This window comes from Ailuropoda melanoleuca, chromosome 5 (assembly GCF_002007445.2).
Source record: "Ailuropoda melanoleuca isolate Jingjing chromosome 5, ASM200744v2, whole genome shotgun sequence".
Lineage (NCBI taxonomy): Eukaryota > Metazoa > Chordata > Mammalia > Carnivora > Ursidae > Ailuropoda > Ailuropoda melanoleuca.
Window position 1 is genome coordinate 113,376,945 of NC_048222.1, and position 20,595 is coordinate 113,397,539.

General features: G+C 43.6%; 1 protein-coding gene across 1 annotated transcript in view; it reads left to right on the forward strand.

Moving 5' to 3' along the window:
• The window catches only part of RNF150 (ring finger protein 150), a 261,007-nt gene that overhangs the window by 195,176 nt on the left and 45,236 nt on the right, over positions 1–20,595 (forward strand). The window contains 1 exon segment of the mRNA XM_002926991.4: positions 6,246–6,456. Within this exon segment, the coding sequence (XP_002927037.2) occupies positions 6,246–6,456 (211 nt within the window).

Sequence of the window (20,595 nt, forward strand, 5' to 3'; positions counted from 1 at the left end):
GAAAGGCAATGCATTAAATTTTCAGACTAGAGTTGTAAAGGCGTAATGCATTCAAGGTGAAAATCAATTACAGCGAACATGAAATATTAGTGAGAACCCAACCTCTCTACCAGATATTGGGAGCTTAGAAAATTGAACTCAGGGTTTGCACTTTTTACATTTCTGGCTGCACCTGGTTCATATGGGGAGGGGGGAATGTATGTACGTGTGTGCTTGCATATGTGTATGTTGTCTTTTGTCTCCAACGTCTTTAGAATCCTTACAGTGAAAGGTAGACATTCACATTATTTGACCCAGTTCCTATTCCTCAGGGTATTTCCGAAGCTCCAGTGCTTCCTGGTCAGGACAATGAAACCAAACTGCCCCTGGTAGTTAAGTTTTGTACTAAATAGCATTTGACTTCAGACTTTTCCAGAGGAGATACGAATTCTCAGGAGCTACTTGAGAATGAGTTTAGAAAAAGATATTGTTTTAAAAATAGAATTATCGCGTGGCCCTTGGGCTTATTTCCAAAATGAATAACATTTTCACTTTTAGCAGTTGGGCATTTTGTTCATGGTTCCACGCCCACCAGTATGGAGGATAGGATTTTACTTAGCACACCTGAGTTCCAGAAAAATAAACATGGGTAGCATCTTTTGGATTTTACTAAGGATTCATAAGTCTAGCTGAACAAGAGCATGACACGCATCTGAGCTTGACCCAGAGAACAAAACAGCCTCCAGGAAGAAGAAAGCATGTGTTCTACTTCTCGGGAAACACCAAGCCTCCTGGAGGCTTTTCTGGTTTTGTCCTAGAGAATGGTACTGAAGTCGGGATCTGGAAGGAATTTGGGATGTTGTTCCACTCCATACTTCGCCATTGGGTAGCACTATGCCTGAACTGTACCAGAAAGATGATATTTTATTGCATTCGTATAACTTTCCATGTCCCTGGACAAGCTCACCACCTTCTCAATTAGCAAGTACTTCCTAGAGCTGACTGAAAGCCTTTGTATGCTGCTTGAAGAGATTGTTTTATATTTTTGAAGAGATTGTTTTATATGTTTTATATTGTTTTATATTTTTTCTAAATTCCTTATATTCCATTCTTAAGGAAAATTGAAAAGAGCTTGTCAGTCTCTAACAATTGGTGCCTGCTGGTTGTTATCTCTGTATCCCTTTCATATGCCAAGTGCTCGGTCAAGGTCTGTGGCCTAGTTGCCCTTTGGGGTCTGAAGGCTGCCGGTCACAGAATCAGATCTATGAATTTCAGGCTGATCCTCGTTTGAACAGTGCTCGCTCACCAAGGACTCGGTTGTAATCTTGGTCAACTAAATTGTCCAGATACAGGTGGTATGGATTTTTTGGCTCGTTTTTAGTTCTGGTTTTGTTGTCTTTAACTGAGTACCCTTGTACACACCTGTGCTCTAAGGCAAATCCCTGTCAGTTGAAAGCTGGAAACTGGGGACATTTTCATTTTGTAAGTGGATTTCTCTCACATGAGCTAAGGAGTGAAAGCACAGCTTGCAGATCATGAAGTTCCCATTACAGTGGGTATCTTTTTTATTGTATTTTGCCAAGAGAAATAAATACTGGGGAGCCTGGGTGGCGCACTGAGTTAAGCATCCTACTCTTGATCTCGGCTCAGGTCATGATATCAGGGTCGTGAGATCGAGCCCCGCATCACAAGTTCTGTTTGGGATTCTCCCTCTCCCTCTGCCCCTCCCCCTGTGTGCCCTCTCTCTCGCATCTCTCTCTCTTGCTCAAATAAATAAACCTTTAAAAAAAGAGAGAGAAAGAAATAAAATACTGCTCCTTAAAGGGGCAGGGGGCCCTTTCTTGTCAGAAGTGTTCTCATCCCTTTATCTACACAACAGTGCTTCACCCTCCTTTCTTTCCAGTCAGGTCTAGGCGTGTCTTTGTAGACAACAGAACACAGGTCTCAGAGAGTGCTACAAGGTACCATGACAGCCAGGTGGTTCGTATCACAGCAAACACCTCCTATCGCTGTTGTCCTGATAGGAACAGAACGATAGTTACTGCATAGAAATCCCATGTAGCTGGGGTATTCCCGAGTTCCTGGCTATTTAGAGATTGGTTTATTTGAGGAGTTTTCCCCGTGCTCACCTGAATTTGAATACCTATACCGTATTCACTTGCAGAAGGTGTTTGTCATCTCTGCTAAACATTGTGACAGTAATTTCTCTTAAACTCTATAAATTGGGTTTCTTTTCAAAATATTCTTCTATTTGATGAACCACTTAGAGTGGATATAAACTGAGTTTCTGTAAGTTGTGATCTATTAAATATAAGCCAAATTATCCATGTATGCCACAATTAACATTCTCAATGACCTAATCAGCTCTTTTTCTTTTCCCCTTCTGTTAAGGATATAATACTGTTCCTCCTAGTCCACAAAGTAAAAGAGAACATTCTGCATCAAAATTAATAACTTTTTTTTAAAAGAAAAGAGATAAAACAAAGGAACAATATCGACAAAAGAAGTCAATATTTTGAAAAATAAGTCAGTTGTTATTGCATCTGTGACTGCATTCAGATGCTTCTGGATGAAAGACCAACCAGCAGCGTATTCTCATCGTGAAATCTTTTCTTCCGTGACACCCCAACACAATCAGTTTTGCTTAGAAGTACTTTTATGTACTGTGGGGGAAGAAAAAAACATGTTTTTCCCTTCTACCTTCCTAGGTTCTCCAGCCGGGGTCCTGTAAATAAGACTGGCAAAAGATTACTGAGAGAAAAACAGCTAGGGGCACCTGGGTGGCTCAGTCATTAAGCGTGTGCCTTCGGCTCAGGGTGTAATCCCAGGGTCCTGGGATCGAGCCCCGCATCAGGCTCCCTGCTCTGCTGGGAGCCTGCTTCTTCCTCTCCCACTCCCCCTGCTTGTGTTCCCTCTCACTGGTTGTCTCTCTCTCTGTCAAATAAATAAGTAAAATCTTTAAAAAAAGAGAGAGAGAAAAAGAGCTAGACATTTACATGTGCATTGCACATGCACATGGGAGCACCGAGGGATGAGTATCTCAAAGGGGTGTAGAACTTGGACATATAGAGCATCTTCACGAAAGAAAAATTTTTAGAAAAGTGACAAGACAAAGGAAAAGGACCCTGAGTTTCTAGGGAAGTAAATTATGGGAAAGTACATATATGAGGGAAACTAATGGTAGTAAGGTGTGTTATTACAGATCCATTTTGGTGTCAACTCCCAGACTCTGGTGATAAGAATGTTCTTCTCTTCCTGGTACAAGGAGGGAGGCCACCTTTACAAATTTATGACCTGAAAGCACAGCTTACAGATCATGGAGTTCCCATTACAGTGGGTATCTTTTTTATTGTATTTTGTCAAGAGAAATAAGGTGGGAAGAGGGCAGAGAACATCTCTTTATCTGCTTCTTCTTGACTGTGTTTAACTGTAAAATAATCCTATGTCAATGGCACATTTTGGGGTGGCATATTCTACCCTTGAATGGCATACCCTGCCTTCACACAGAACTTGACAATTTTTAAAAGCATTTTGTCAAATCCTCCCTTCATTGATCTAGGGTGGATACTAACATTCCCAGCTTCTCACAGCAGTAAACTGAGACTCAGATAAAATATTCAAATTGACATTTACTGAGCATAGGGCTTGGAATTCAAGATCAGTATAATGTAGTGGCTTTACTTTAAAAAGCTCATGTCTCATTTATACGTGGAACGTAAAAACCTGAGCTCATAGAGAACAGTCTGGTAGTTGCCAGAGGCCGGGGGTTGTGGTGGGGGTGAAGTGGGTGAGGGTTGGTCAAATTATAAGATAAAAAAATCCTGGGGATGTAAGGTGCAGCATGGTAACAGTCCTGTATTGTATATTTGAAAGTTGCTAAGAGAGTAGGTCTTTAAAGTTCTCATCACAAGAATAAACTTCTAATGATATGGGGTAATGGATATTGACCAAACTTATGTGTTAATCATTGTCCAGTATATATGTGTGTATCAAATCATCCTGTTGTCTAAACTACCAGTGTTACATGTCAGTTATATCTGAATAAAACTTGGGTGGGGGGGAGAAGAAATCTTGTGGACCAGTAGAGTGAGACAAAGATAAGCCCGGTAACAGAGAGAGAAAAATGCCTACAAACTGTCACAGTATCAAAGATGCTACCTGGGAGGGAACACTACTTAGAAAAGGTGACATTTGGCCTGGGAATTGAAGGATGGTTAGGAATTCATCACAGTTAGTTTGAGACCTGGGGATGGGAAAGGGGGTGGGGATGTTTGGGGCTGAGCAGAGGAACAGCATAAGGGGAAGTGCTGAGATAGCAAATATATGGTCTGTGTTTCAAAGGCTGAGGTGAGGCCAGAAAAGCTGGCTGAGGTGAGGGTGTAGAGACCCTATTTTGCCCCACTAAGGAGTTTATAATTCACTCTTTAAGAGAAAAGAAGAATCATACATTTTGGGTTTTTTTTTTAAGACTTCTATTTATTTGAGAGAGAGAAAAAGAGTGAGGGGGAGAAAGCATGAGAGGGTGATGGTTAGAGGGAGAAGCCGACTTCCCTCTGAACAGGGAGCCCAATGCAAGACTCGATCCCAGGACTCCAGGATCTTGACCAGAGCCAAAGGCAGATGGCTGAACTGACTGAGCCACTCAGGCGCCCCATTTTTTTTAGTTGTTTTGTTTTTTAAAAAAGTGCTGTGGTGAGAAAGTAGAGAATGAAATATACCAGGGAAGAAACTATGAAGGAAATAGGAAGGCTGCGAATGGGGAGAAAAAGTTCGTAACATACCTGCTCATGTCCAGTGTTACGACCTCTAAGTTTAATAAATACGGAGGGTTGGTCTTTCAGTGAACCGACTTTGGATAACTTGTGTTTCAATGAATTGGCTCACTTCCAATAGAGATGAAGAAGGTGAAACGAAGAGAAAATACAGAGATAGAAGAAATGATCTGAATTTGAGTTTTTTATGAGATTGATAGAAATTTCCAGCTGACTATTGGAAACCCAGGTGTGGAGCTTGGGAGACTGGTTTGAGAGTGGAAAAGTAAGACAAGAGTCCCCCGCTTTGGGTTTCTTGCTTTGTGCTCCCCGTGAGTCCATGAGTTATAGATTTTCCCTTTGGGTGAACTTTGAGCACAGTGTAGCCATTGTGATGTTAATTCAATCAGTGCCAATCCAGAATTTTCCTCCCCTGATCCTGCCTGTCCTGATCTGCGTCCATTGCGAGTGCAAAACCACGTAATGGTCATCACTCAAGGCAATGTTGATGGTTAGATCAAGCAAAGAAGAATTTAAGTCCTGGCTATTTTCTTCATATTTCTCCAGACCGTGTGTCTCTGCAACACCATCTTTTTGAAATGATTTTGGAGTTTAGAAAGAGGCACAACAACTGAAAATCATTTTAAAAGCTGTTTGTGGAAGAGATATAAATATAGTCAATATAATTTAAATAGCAGAATTAAGACCAAAGAGAAAACCTTGCCAAGGGTAAGATTTTGCCCAATGATAGGATGAATAGTGTAACAAATCTAGCCAACACAGGCTGCCCCGAAAGCAGAGAGCTCCCCGTTTTCATGTTATTCAAGTGAGGCTGTCTGAGATCCGAGGATGAGGACCTGAAGGGAGGGGAAGTCTTGCAATGAGTGGATCATTAAACTAGATGGCATCACCCTAGTTTTAGGATTCTAAAATTTCAATTTAGAGGATTTGACAAACCTATGATCAATTTGCCTGTTAAGTAAATAGGTTATTTTTTACAGCTGGTTTTTAGCTCATGTTTACACACCGCCACAACAGAAACAGCCTCACCCTGTGCTTTTGTGTGTGTCTCTACTAAACAGTGCGCCATGAGTCAGATTCTGTGCCCCTCCCCTACTCTGCTGTCATCAGTGCATTTGCAAACAATGCATGGGTCTTCAGGGGTAATTATCAGCTGCCAGCTACTTCCTATATGAGGAGTAAACATTATAGATAAGGGCTATCATTATAAATAAATGCCTTGTCCCCCCCCAGGATGATATTAATATATGAATATTGCTTCTCCTGGAATGAAAATGTTATATCTAGATCTAAATGGAATCCTTGAAAAGGAAATTTTGGAAGATGTTTTCATGTTAGTTACAGAAACTATAATGGAATATTTTTTTTAAGTGATTCAGGAGGAAAACAGTAAAAAACTTGGTTTTCCACTGAGACAAAATACTTAGGCTGTAAACCTTTCATCTCTAACTTGATGACAAGCACTAAGGACAGATCCTTTTCTGTTCGTATCAGCCCAACGCCGACTGCATGGATGACTTGCCCACCGACTTCGATGGATCTCTGGGAGGCCCACCCACCAACCAGATCACAGGCGCGAGCGACACGACTGTAAACGAAAGTTCAGTCACTCTGGATCCTGCTGTCCGGACGGTGGGAGCCTTGCAGGTGGTCCCGGATACAGACCCCGCCCTGCAGGAAGGAGAAGTCATCTTTACTACTAACAGTAAGTTCTGCTCTGCTTAGAAGCGCCATCGTCCACAGGGTTGTCACCAGATGGGAATTAGAAAAAGACACTTTTCCTCAAGAAGTGGGTACCTGAAGTGTGTAGGGTGCTGGGTCTGGTCTGGTGAAGGGCAAGTGAAAAAAACAACTGCATGGGAGGCTTAGCGGGACTGGGCTAGGACACACACTGTGTGTGTGTGTGTGTGAGAGAGAGAGAGAGAGAGAGAGAGAGAAAGGAAAGAAAGAAGAAAGAAAGAAAGAAAGAAAGAAAGAAAGAAAGAAAGAAAGAAAGAAAAAGAAAGGAAGGAAGGAAGGAAAGAAAGAAAGAAAGAAAGAAAGAAAGAAAGAAAGAAAGAAAGAAAAGAGAAGGGAAAGGGAAGGGAAAGGAAAAGGAAAGGAAAGGAGAAGGAGAAGGAAAGAAAGAAAGAGAGGGATAGAGACAAATTGTGCACATGGCCGTGTGAGCTGGTCCGGGCTACATGCAGGGGGGTGCTCTCCGCTGTTGCTGCAGGACTCGGATGGAAACGGCATTCCTTTAGATGGGTGTTTGTACAGTCCAGCCTAACCCATACATTGTGGCATATTAAACTATCCCCTGGATTTCTTCGCCATCCTCCGCACATACTCTAACTCTGGTTCTGTTTGATGGTAGTTATAAAGATATTAAATAGCTGTGTTAGCATCAAGATTGAAGCTAAAACCTAAAGTGTCTGCTCTTTTTTTTTTTAATATTTTTTTGTTATGTTATGTTAGTCACCATACAGTACATCCCTAGTTTTTGATGCAATGTTCCATGATTTCATTACTTGCGTATAACACCCAGTGCACCATGCAATATGTGCCCTCCTTAATACCCATCACCGGCCTATCCCAATCCCCCCCCACAAAGCCCTCAGTTTGTTTCCCAGAGTCCATAATCTCTCATGGTTCATTCCCCCTTCTGTTTACCACTCCCCTTTCTTCTTGCCTGCTCTTTAGTCTTACACAGGAGAGAGAAAACCTTCGGGAGGTCTAAGAAAACCAGCATGCAAATTAATTTTGGTTTAAGGTTTAAAGGGTGGGTGGAAATTGAGATGTTAAAATTAGGTGTATTATTTCTCTTTAAAGAAGTAACCTATTCACTACAGAAAATTTGGAAATGGAGAAAAGCAGATTAAAGCCTTTGGGGATATTTCCTTTTAAGTTGGTCTCTTTTTTACATATTTGTGATATTTGTAGAATTTGTAAAATTATTCAGCCTGAAATGTAAAGATATGCTTTTTTTCTGATGAAGAAATCAACAGACCTCACTGTTGAAAGATTGAAACATGAAGAAAAGAATAAAAAAGAATGCAAAAATCACTCAGCACCCCACCTGGAAATAATCACTTTTAATAACATTTTGGTTATTTCCTGATAATCTCACATGGGGTAATTGAGACATTACCATAGGGTTTGAATGTTGAGTATAATGACTGTAGAACTTCCCAAGGTCCTCAACAGAAAGTAACTTTAAGAGGAACTTGGTGCTTGGGGCGCCTGGGTGGCACAGCGGTTAAGCGTCTGCCTTCGGCTCAGGGCGTGATCCCGGCGTTGTGGGATCGAGCCCCACATCAGGCTCTTCCGCACTGAGCCTGCTTCTTCCTCTCCCACTCCCCTGCTTGTGTTCCTTCTCTCGCTGGCTGTCTCTATCTCTGTCGAATAAATAAATAAATAAATCTTTAAAAAAAAAAAAAAAAAAGAGGAACTTGGTGGCAAATTATCTCTCCCCACACGGTTTATTAGTTTTGGGTGGATAAGAATTTTGACTTTGAAAACGTGACTTTTAGAGACATAATGACCACAATATTGAAACAATGACTTAAAACATTCGAAGTCCTTAAAAAATTCCCAGCCCTTTGTTTTGAAGGTCTAGGGCAGGGCTGTCCAGTATTAATATCCTGTGAGTCACATATGTAATTTCGAATTTTCTGGAGTCAGAGTAAAACACATAGGTTAAGTTCATTTTCATGATCTATTTTATTTGACCCAATGTGCTCAAAATATTTTGCATTCTTTCTTTTGTATTAACTCCTCAGAATCTGGTGTGTGTTTTACATTGACAGAGCATCTCAGTTTGAGCTAGCTGCAGTTCAGGTGTGAGGGGTCGCATGTGGCTGGCCAGTGGCTACCGTACCAAAGAGCACAGACCTAGAGTCCTAGTCACTTTCAGGACAGAAGAACCTTAAAAGTCATTTCATCTTCACCCTGATAAACTTCTAATTTTTAGCATGAGAGAGTCATGGCCCAGAAGAGTAAATGGCTGATACAGGTCAAATGATAAGTCCCCTTTTCAGGGTACAAGATTGTCCCGTGACTTTTGCATTTGTTGACATCTTTGCTTACCATCGGACATTTCACTGCTCATGGTCTAAGTGATAAAATTTTGCCAGCAGTTTGAAAACACTGAAGGCATAGCTTTTGTCGAGCCCGTAAGAAGAACCCAAATCAAAAACAGATCATTTTCCTTGCCATAAAATATTATTTCGTTCTCAAGAGAAAATGTGTTATGTGTGAGATTCCTTATTTTTAAAAGAGGATACATACTTCATACATCTCCATAAAGCCCAGCTGACAAATGGAAAGGCATAACTTGGGGGCTAAAATACATCCAAAAATGAAATACAGGATCATGGTCTGCACCCATGTAATCCGTAATCTCAAAACTGTTTTTGCCTAAAATAGACTCAGAGTGTTTAGGCCATGGCAGGCCTTCAATAGATGTGTCCAACCTAATCTTGAAGCAGGGGGCTCCTGTTCGACAGAAGGAAAAATGCTGGGTCATTGTAGAGGAAGATATTGGTAAATTTGAGGAACAAGAGGCCTGAGGCCACCTCTGTAGTCGGAAGACTGATGGCATCCAGGAATATGGCTAGAAAGATCAGTCTCTTAATACAGAAACTGAGTTTATTTTCAAACTATTTTTCCTAGCCCATTTATTTCTGATTAGTTTTATTTATTGGGATCTAACAGAATATTCCAAACGCAGTCATTCTGATTAATTGTTGATGTCACCAACCAAATGGCTATAGAGATTCCTTAAGAAGAAAATCCTTTGCTGTTTACAAGTTTGTAAATGGCCTAGTGCCCTAACTCAAATAACTCATCCATAAATGAACAGACACAGATGTGTGAATAAATGGGTGAAAAGATTCAACTTCTCATCAAGACCGTTAGAACCAGCTCTAATGCTGTCTAAAAATAACGTGCATGGAGAATTAAGTGTAGCTGGTGTGCGATATTTCTGCGAATCACAGATAAGTAACCCGGTAGAGGTTGGACCTAACTTTTCTTCACGTTATCCTTTCCCACCTCACATCTCAACAGACCCAGGAAATTACTAGATAATGAGGAAATAACCATAGCTACAAATACATCACACCACCTGTGTACCGGCACCTTTTAAGCCCTCTAAGGGAAATAGGATTTTTATTGTCATTTTACTGATGCAGAGATGGAGGCACACAGGGATTAAAGAAAGCAGCCCAAGGTCCCAGCTAGTGACAGGTGGAGTTGGAATTCAGACCGTCCGGCTCCAGAGCCCCGTGCTTAGCTGCAGTATGCTCCGAGGATGAACAAGGGGAGAAAAATAAACACACTTGCTTGCTCCCTTCTTTCAGTATTCCTTTTCCCCATTTTTTCCCTGAATCTCAGAAAGATCAAAATGTGTGTCGTTCCTCCTTGCGTGCTCATCCCTACCTCTGCTCCTCCTGTCTGGCAAATGACGTTGGTGTGTGGTCGATCGAATGCATGTGAAAGTCGTTTCAGCACTCAGGCGGGGGGGGGGGGAGAACAGCTTGCCTTCAGAGTGAGGATGGAAAAATCTGGCATGGAAGGATCATCTCCAGTTCTCAGGAAAGGGAAAAAAGAAAAGCACTTACACAGCAAACCCAGACTTGTTGCAAGTCTGACATTGGGGAGGAAGATGTGCTCATCCGCATTGTCTCGCATGTGTCTGACATTCTGCCTTTTACAGCCTCACATGGCAGTCCCACATCGCACAGGGATTGCCCTGCACCTTGGTGCAAGGGGGCATGTGCCTGAGCGCTCCGATGTCCCTCATGGGTCTTTACCTGTGGGCACGCCGAACTGCACCCAAACAGATGTTGCCGTCTCACTCCCCAGGCCCGGGCTGCAGGCAATTGGATTTGCTTCAGGAGGAGGGAAAGTTCCTGAGGATCAAAGAAAAACACAGCTAAACAAACAGCTCTGTGTGTTTGCAGACTTCCAGACAGGCGGTAGAGAAAGACACAAGAGGAGAAGACGCTATTAGTTCCCCCCAGAAACATTCTGTGCCACCCCACGTCCGCTCAGGAGGGTCTGAAACCTTCCCTTTATTGTTTCAGGAAGCTGCCCGTTTGCTTTATGGAGTCACTGCACTCCACAGCCCTCTAGCAGTCTCTCGGTCATACCCACTTGCTACTCCTTCTACCTTTGACCAGAAAAGCCAGCCTTCAGTCCAGGTGGTGGAGGGTGGAGAGTGGAGGGTGGGAGGGGTGGAGGGAGCTGTGAGCTAGAAAGAGACATGGAGATGGGTCAGATCAAGACACCTGCAAGCTACCTCCGTACCTTCTGAGCACATGCCAGAATGTGTGCCGCTGGGAGATCTGGTCTTCAGATTTCACAGAAGTTAAGCGGCATGCATGAATTATTATGTACTCGGCCAGTTGAAATGAAATGTGGTATGGGATTCCTCCAGGAGACTTCCTTCGCTAACTTTCTATCAACTCTGATCCTTGGGGGAAGCATAGTGCATCCAGTGTATTCCGCAAATACGATGTGTGATGTGTTTAAAATGCATCTTTATTTTTGCCTCACTGCTGCTTTAAGTGTACTGAGTGGGTATAATATTCCCCTTCCCTGGATGAAAATTCCAGCAGGCCTAGGAATTTTCTGCTCACTTCTAGGTAACTGACAGTTCTAAAGGTCCCTTCAGGTCCCAAACACAGATTTTTTTTTGCAGGGCCCTTTTCCTTGTAATTCCCATGCCTCAGACAGCTGGATCTCTTGCGTACTGGCAGGGCCCCCTGCCTCCCCAGTACATCCCCAGTCTGTTCGCAGCTGCTGTCTGCTGAAGCACCCTTACCCTCTAGGCTCTTTTGGATAGGGCCCAAGCTGAGCCCAGTCCAGCTCTGGACTCTCACACGTCATCTGTCCTAACAGTCCTCTCCATTCCAGCAGCTGTGTCTGGCCTCTGACCTCATGCAGGCCATCTGCCTCCTCTCTCTACCCTCCAGGCAGCAAAGAGACCCAAGTCCACAGTCTGGTTTAGCTCTTCGAAGGCTGAAGTCAGTTCTCTCTGAGTCCCACGTAGAAGAACATATTTCAGAATTGCCTCCAGGGTACCCTCATAGTAACTCCTCTCTGGGCTTGGGTGTGGGAGGTAGCCCTGCCCCGCCCCTTTTGTTAGAGGGGTGGGATTCAGCAGGACCATACTCTCTCCTCAGACAATCTCTTTACCAATTTCTCTACCTCCCTCTCCTTCTCTCTCCTCTTTATTATCTCAAGGTGGGTGACGCAGTCAGGAATCTTGGAACAGGTTCCCCTTCATATCCATCATACGTCCAGCAGTGGAATGGGGAGCAAAGCAGTGGGTAGAGGTGGGAGAGGCTGTCCATACCTCTTCAGTAGAAACAGTCAGGAAGAGTCCCACAAGAGAGCAAAAGAATTAGTTTCTGAACATCCTGATGACCTCGACTGGAGGGACCATATTCTTAGCTCAGAAGGCTACTAAACTATGGTCTCTTTTGAAAGAACCTAGAGATAGGTCAGCCTTTTTGAAAAAAAAAAAATGCTCATACTCTTCAAAGTGCATTCATGAGACAAAACTAATTGCTAAAGCATAGCTGAAACTGCGGCCGGCGGGGGGGAGGGGAGGGGAGGCATTTATAGAAAAAAAAAAAGCCACCAACAGCTCTCCCTGTAGTCCCGAGGAGCCCTCCAGGGACACATACTCCATCCTAATTATGGGAAAAACTTCCAGAAAGTTCATTCAGAGACTCGTGTATAGTCTCTGGAATGATTTGCTCTCTCTGATTTGAGGGACTCAGTGTAAGCCTCTCTGCGAATTCTTCATTGCTAAAGACACGTTCTCTTAAAATTAGGCCAGAGGGGACATTCACTCATTTTTTTTTAAGTTCTTTGTTTACTATTTAGGGAGCAATTGGTGAAGCACTAAGGACATCCATGTCCAGAAGCTTTAAATGCCCCTAGCTTTGCTCTGCCCACTGCCTGAACATGAAAACAAGGCAGACCATACATTCAGGACTTTTCCACGGAATCCAGTTTTGAACGTCTGAGTTGAGACAACAGAGAGAGAAAAGGGAGGGCTGGTGTGAGCATTACATTTCTGTTTCAAATGTGCATCTGTGCTCTGCTATATTTGCAAAGCAGCAATTTCCAGGTTTTATGTGACTGCAAAATATGCTGGTGCATCCAGAAATAAACACATCTAAGTGAAGTATTCCATTGTTTATGGGAGAGGACAAGAGTAAGTAGCCATGTCTGCTTTTGTGACTTGCATCAAAGCCTGAGATGGCAAAGTAGCTACCCTTGACTCTGGATGAATATGCTGGCTGGAACCAGCAATGAAAATGATCTCCCTTGGTGCCCATAAGATTTGCATTAGCCTGGGAAAGGTGATTGCTTTGATTTATGGGAATATTCCATTGTAGCAGACAGTAGCATCAGCCAAGCCTGTAAGAGTTTAGACCCCACTCTCCTCTCTCCTTCAGAAAATAGTTAAGCCATAGGTGGACTACTTCTGTATAGAAGAAAGCACTTGCAGATGGCGATACTGCCCCCCACAATCAGTGCCATGTCTCATCATGTGCCAGGCTCCCGGAGCAGCGTCACCCCCTTGATTCTGAGCCATCCAGCTCACCAGCTCAGTGACAGCATCAGCGGAGAGAGAGTTGTTCTGAAGAGGAAAGATCGTTGTGATAAGCACATGCCTTGGTCATCAAATGCCCCAGATGGCAACTGTCCAATCCACAAGCCACCAGATTTTCCGCGATAGCACTTTTCCTTGGGGCGCCTGGGTGGCTCAGTCGGTTAAGCGTCTGTCTTCGGCTCAGGTCATGATCCCAGCGTCCTGGGATCAAGCCCCATGTTGGGCTTCCTGTTCAGCAGGGAGCCTGCTTCTCCCTCTCCCTCTGCTGCTCTCCCTGCTCATTCCCTCTCTCACTCCCTCTCTCTCAAATAAATAAATAAAATCTTTTTAAAAAATTGTTAAAAAAAATTTCTTCTTGATTAAAAACATTTGCCAATCCAAGAAAGCCCACTCAGGACCAGGCTGCCAGGGTTTTTCTGTCTTGTGCGTCTGCTGCCTCTGACAGGAAGTGTTGAGAACCTGTAGATTTACAAACAGCCTGTGAGAGAATTAATCAATTTACACCCCAGATATATTGCCCCTTGGAGCCCTCAGTCTGGACATGACACACGCCATCCAGGTGGAAGAAACCTGTCTTCCTGAAACAGAGTAACCCAGCCAGCAGACCAAATCCATCCATTTCTGGGAGATTGTCTCAGATGTTCTAAGTCACTTGTTGAGAGCGCCATCTCCAGCTTGATGAATCTTTCCCAGGGCTGTCTGGCTCGAGCTCAGTGTCGCAGCTCAGCAGCTGTTCCAAGAGTGGGCTGGGGAAAGGGCTGTTGAGTAGACCTGCATTTTGCCAGACATTGTCACACGGAACATGGATCTCAGCAGGAGGTGGCAGCTGATGGCAGGAAACACAATTCACAGGTCCGCACTTTTTCGATATTTGAGTAGCATGGAGGGCAAGTAAGATAACATTTCTCTTTGCATTTCAGTTCTAAAGCATATCATGAGGAAATTCCATCATTCAAAGATTCAGAAAGCAGGAACAGCTGAAAATGCCTTTTGAATGACATAAGAATTGGCTCTGAAAATTCAGAGTCTCAGGGTACTGTAAGTCAGAGTATTTCAGAAATGAAAGTCAATGGTACAGGGAAGAAAAAAAATGCAACTACCAGGACATTACTGGAGCTACTTGAGGTAAGATGATATAAGGGAAATACCACTAGCTTGAGGCAGGAAATTTGGGCCTTAGTCCTGATTTGGCCTCCAATTAGCTATGTGACCTTGGGCAAGTCACTTAGCCTCTCTCCATGTTCATTTCCTCACTTGTCAAATAGGCACTTGTACTAGCCGATGATTTTTTTTTAAGATTTATTTATTTTGGGGGTGCCTGGGTGGCTCAGTCGGTTAAGCGTCTGCCTTTGGCTCAGGTCATGATCCCAGGGCCCTGGGATCGAGTCCTGCATCGGACTCCCTGTTCACCGGGAAGTCTACTTCTCTCTCTATCCCTCGCCCCTGCTTGTGCTCTCTCTCTCTCTCACGTTCTCTCTCTCTCTCTCTCTCTCTAAAATTAAAAAAAAAAAAATCTTTTTAAAAAAGATTCATTTTAGAGAGAGTGTGTGTGTGAGTAGGGGGAGGGGCAGACAGAATCCTGAAGCAGGCTCCCCGCTGAGTGGGGACCTGGACATGGAGCTCCATCCTATGACCCATGAGATGACGACCTGAGCCAAAACCGAAAGTTGAATGCTTAACCAACTGAGCCACCCAGACACCCCTAGCAGATGATTTCTAAAATCTTTTCCAGTTCTAAACTCTATGATTACAGTTAGACTCCCTCTTGGCACCCTCCCAAGTCCCACTAGGAAAGACTCAGTCAAGATCTGGCATTCTCACTTACGCACTCTTCTTGCTACCCTTCCCCTTCTAGTGCCTCTAAGCCAACTAGGAAGGAACTGTGCCCCAGCTTTCTCCCCACCGCCACATTCTCTGAGACTGGAGAGGGTTTTAGGATATGCCGCATCTGCCCATCTTCGAGTTGGATGAGTGCATGGAAAGACAATGTGTGTAGATGGCGGGAACAACACTGCCAGAGCCCCGGTTCCCCTAGGAGCCCACCACACAGTGTACCCTGGACCCAGAATATGACAACCGTCTGCTCACAGAAGCTCTTCAGCGCCACTCACCTGGCTCTAATAGAGCCTTCAGTGGTGATTTTTAAAATGGTAGTGATGGTGACATGTCATATAAACCAAAATATTATGCGGAGCAACTCTTGATTCTGCTGTAATGTTGATGCTAGGCAACGAGAAGCCGTACTTCCAAAAGAGCATTGGACTTCTTCAGTAGATAGGGCTGTGGGTGTGAAGTCTGTGTTTAGGTCTTGATATGTATGTGAATACACAGTTTGGTGTTTAGTTCCAACCACTATTCATATGATATTTGTGTATTTATAATGCTTTTTATTTTTCCAGTAGATACCGCATATATCCTTACTTTCTCTTCTCAGGCAAGTAGTTTTTTAAAAAAAAGCCCTGTGACATCTTTTGGAAGTGGTATTATCTCCATGTAACAAATGAGGGTTCTGCCAAATACCACATTCGGAGCCGTTGGTCCCAAATTGAGGAAGCAAATCCCTCTCAGTGAACCCCCATTCTAGGGCAGGGTACCCTGTGTGGCTCCATTCATGTATCCCTCATGTAATTTTAATGGAAATAACTGATAATCACCTAAGAATAGCTCCAGTTCACCTGAATATTTTAGAACCAGTCTCTGTTTTACTTGTCACTGAAATATTTAAGCACCAGATGTTTTATTAGGGATTTAGTTTAATTGGTTAACAAGTTGAATGCTAAAAAATGAGATTCCCCTCTCTATTAGAAATTATGAGGCAGAAACATATTTTGTAAAGAACATTTAGTTTAATAATTAATGTTAATCCGTTATTAAAGCAGTACGAAATCTTAATATCCTCTTTCAAGGAGTTGAGGCTTGCTCTCTCCTGGCAGAAAGGAATTCTTTGATTCCAGTGATTGGCCATTCTTCCTAAGGTCTCAAAGCATAATTCACCTACAGTATCTTGTTCTGTCTTCATAATGTTCTTGGGCAGCAGAAGCAAGCAGGAATATCTATCCCAAAAGGAAAAACTGAAATAGAGGCACTAAATCGAGTTCCTGCCTTGGCCAAATAGTCTTTCTAATACTGGACTACAGAGTTATACTGGTTGCCTGCAGAGAAATGCTAGGAAAGCTCATTGTTCCAGACTAATAATAGTGTGTACCTAAAAATCTAGTTAAAGCATGCCCATAGGAAGTGGCTGAAACTCGAGGGCATTGCGACTGGTTTTCTTGGTGAAAGAACCATCTAGAATCAACTTGAGATTTCTGCCTACACATGAAAGACTGAACCCACAGTTTTATCTCTGCTACCTAACAAAGTCCCATCAAAGGGTTTATAAAAAATAAAAACCTGTATGGGCACTAAGAACGGAGAAAAGATTACAATAGGCCAACAAATTCTGGGTGACAGATGAATGGAAATTCATTTAGCAAAGTGAAGAAAGACAAAATCTAGTAAGTGCCTCCTAAGGAAGATGCTGATAAGAAACAAGAAGGTTAGCTCAGAACCCTGGGGATCCCCAAGATGTAGGGCACCAGATGCCCAGGAAGGCCAGGGTGAGTAGTGGTGCTCAGAACTTCTGGTGGTAGACCGTAGAACATTTAGGCCCCTCAGATCCCCTTCTCCATCCTGAGCCACCTGCTGGGGTCTTAGGCCTGTAACAAGGTCCCTTCCCCTTGCAAGCCCCACCCATGCACACTTACTCAGAATGCTTCCTTGGTAAATAGGAGTGGAAAGCAAGGATGGCTAGACAGTTATGAGAAGGCACTAAATCTAAGAGAGAGAGACTGCAACAAATAAAAACAAAGAGAAATCCAAAAGAAACCAAGATAACTCAGAGCACAGAATTCCATAAGCTATAATTTGTGTCCTTACAGAGGAGATAACCTTGCAGGAGATACTGTTGAAACATACTATAAGAAATAAGAATTTTCAGAGAATGAGAAGAATGCTCGAATATTAAAAAATATAGCAGAGTGACAATTCCCAGAGAATGATGAAAAGATAAAATGCTGTTTGTCTAGTTAAACTGTGTTCTTGGCAAGAAAAAAAAGAGTGGTTGAAAAATTTAAAAATCAGGAAAAACAAAAAGAGTCAGTTGACATGCCATTGAAGACTGAATTCACTAATTCCACATACGTTTTGTATCGGCATCCCTCCTGCCCAAAATGTGTTTTTTTACTACAGTGAAAACTATGGCCTTGCATGGCACACTTTGCTTCAGCAAGTGTTCACGGTACAAAACTTTGAAGAGTGTTTTCTTTTTTGCATGCCACATTTGTGTTACATTTGTTATATATGAGTGTATCGGTTTATTAGATAAATTAGTGACCACAGATTTTACAAAAAAATTACTTCCTAGTGCTCATGCCAGTAAGTTGGGATTACCTGTCTTCTTTCCACTCTATTTCCCTCTGTTGCAAAACAGTCACTGAATGTTTAGTCTGCCTTTTAACCACCTGCCCATGGCCCATTTCCCTCTCCTGCTACTGTAACTCAAGACCTTATCCTCGCTTCCTCTGCGTTCTCTGCGGCTGCCACTGCACTCTCTGCCTCTAGCCTCGAGCCCCACCAGTATGTCCTCGCCCTGCTTCCTGGAGAACCGTCTACAGAAATCTGATCTTGTCACTGTTTTGCTCAAAATATTTTTATCACCTGTGGGTTAAAATCTCCGACTGGCTGATCTAAACAAATCAGGAAGCATTTGGCATCAGCGTAGCTCTTTCTGGTTTTTAACCACTCCCACCTGGTGCTTGACACAGCATCTCCAAGCTGCTCGTAGTTCCAGACACACGTCCCCCGACGCTTCTCCCTCACCTGCCAAGTCGTGTGTATCCTTCAGGAACAGCTCACCTGCCGTATTCGCTGAGATGCCTTCTCTCCTACTCCAAGCAGAATAGAGTCTGGTGCTCCTTTTAGAATTCTCTTCTTCGAAGCAATTCTCTGTTACAATTTCTTAAGAAAGGGTCTGTCACCCCACTGAATTTATCGGACCTTAAAAAGTATGGACTGTGGCTTTTCGTCTTCACATCCCAAAATCCAGCACGGTTTCTGGCATATGGTTAGACTCAATAAGCATTCATTGAATGAATGAATGAATATGCTGAAGAATTTTAGAGAACTCAACAATAGCAATAGTTAAAAGAGGAGGCTCTGTTGGGTTATATTTTTGTATTTTTCCACTAATGAAGAGAAAATACATATATTCTTCCAAGGATCCTCAAGCTGAACCCAGGTACCACTGGACGAGCCTCCCCATAGCCAGTTCCTCTGGGATGACTCTGTGCCCTCCCCCATGGGACAGGGCCACAAATGCTACACTTGTCCCCCACCGCAAGGAAGGAGGGAGACTAATGCCTCGTGGAAATGGATCGATGATTTATTATTTATCATTATTGATATTGGACTACACAGCAGAAATGGGGGATTGAAGGCAGCAGCGAGCCAAAGCGGCAGAAATGGCAGTGGAGGAGGTGGGGGGGAGTTGGAGAAAAGGCTCCGGCACCTCCTAGTGCAGCATCTCCTGCAGAGGCCCTGGAAATGACACAGACCGAAGGCCCCGGTGCTGGTACAGCCTAAAGGAAACTCTTCCCTTTTTTGCGTGATACCATAGGCACTGCTGTTACTATTTTATATTATATTCATCTACGATGAGTGAAGACAACCCTCCCAAGAGAGAATCCAGGCTTGGGGGGAAGCCAGATGACTTTGACATCAGGCATATCTGGGCTCAGATCCTGGCTGCCCGCTGAGCCGGTAGCTGTGGCCAACTCAATTTCACATCCCTGGGCCTTAATTTCCTTTAAAATTGTTCCAGTAAAATCCACCTCACCACCCCTTGTGAGGGTGAAATGAATGGATGTATCTGCAGCTGCCGGTTTGCCTCTCCCCATCCGCCCAGCACCTCCCCGTGAGAGCACACACTGTACAGACGCATCACAGGTCCCTGTTAGTGCCACTGGACCATCCTCATAAAAATATCTACAGAGCGCCTTTCTCAGATAGACTCCAAGGCCCTATGGCTGTAGGTTGTATCCTGAACCATTTGACATTACCTTGTTCTTCTTCAATTACCAGAAGTGCTTCACGTCCTGAGCCAGAACTGCGTGCTCTTCTCACTAATTGATCATGAGTACTACTGAGTTATCAACTGCAAGCTTTATGACCATGATCTCATATAAAATAATGACTGTCCTTCTAACACCATTTGTAGAGAAACCGCTCAGGTTATCAGGATCATCACGAGGCAGCCCATCAATCAATCAACAATCCATTAGTGTCAGTTCCTAGAAAGGCATAATTAGGTCTTTCTGCTCACTGCTCTGTATGGTACTCAGCAGACTGCAGCCGTACAGATAACCGTAGAGAGTGTCTTGAGCAGACAGCCCTGCAGATGAGTGATCTGTGGATAAACTAGTAATCTCAGATTTTGCTCCGTCAGGGAAACAGCTCAGAACAAAAATTTTGAAAGTACCCATTTTAGAAACCTCTGAGTCTTCAGCAAATGGGTGCCACACCCCCACATAGAATATCCACTAGCAGACCTTGAAGATACAGAAGTATCTAACTCACTGGTGTTTTCTGGGATGGTCCTCACTGTGCTTCCTCCCTTTGGGGGTAATTTGCAGGGAAACTTCTAGAGAGAAGAACATGCATGGTAGCTGAGTTAGTCAAACTCACCCCAGCTCTGGTGTGATCAGTTAGGTCACATGCCACTTGGCCTGAGTAAGTCAGACAGTATGCCAGGACGGTGGGAAGACTCTCCATCCCCCTCACTCCAGAGGCTTCCCACGGAGCACACGCCAGGGTGGGGATCCAGCGAGGTTTCCTGCACGCGTGTATGCACACTTGCACACACATAGACACCATGTGCACGTGCACTCACACACCACCACCACCAATCCCCCGGGGCCTTGGCTCATCATCCAGAAACCACTAGGAAATAGATTTGTAGGGATTCCCAAGAATTACTAGGGGCAGAGGGAGCAAACTGTTGTCCTGTGTGACTCCTCTTGCCGGCAGAAGAGTCGAGCTTGGGCCTGAGAATGCTTCTGATGATGCTTTAGTTAGTAGCTAGCATTTAAATACTGTATGGTGACTAACATAACATAATAAAAAATTATAATAAATAAATAAAATAAATGCAGCCAGGTTTTACGTACAAATTTGTATGTAAAGAAAGCTTTG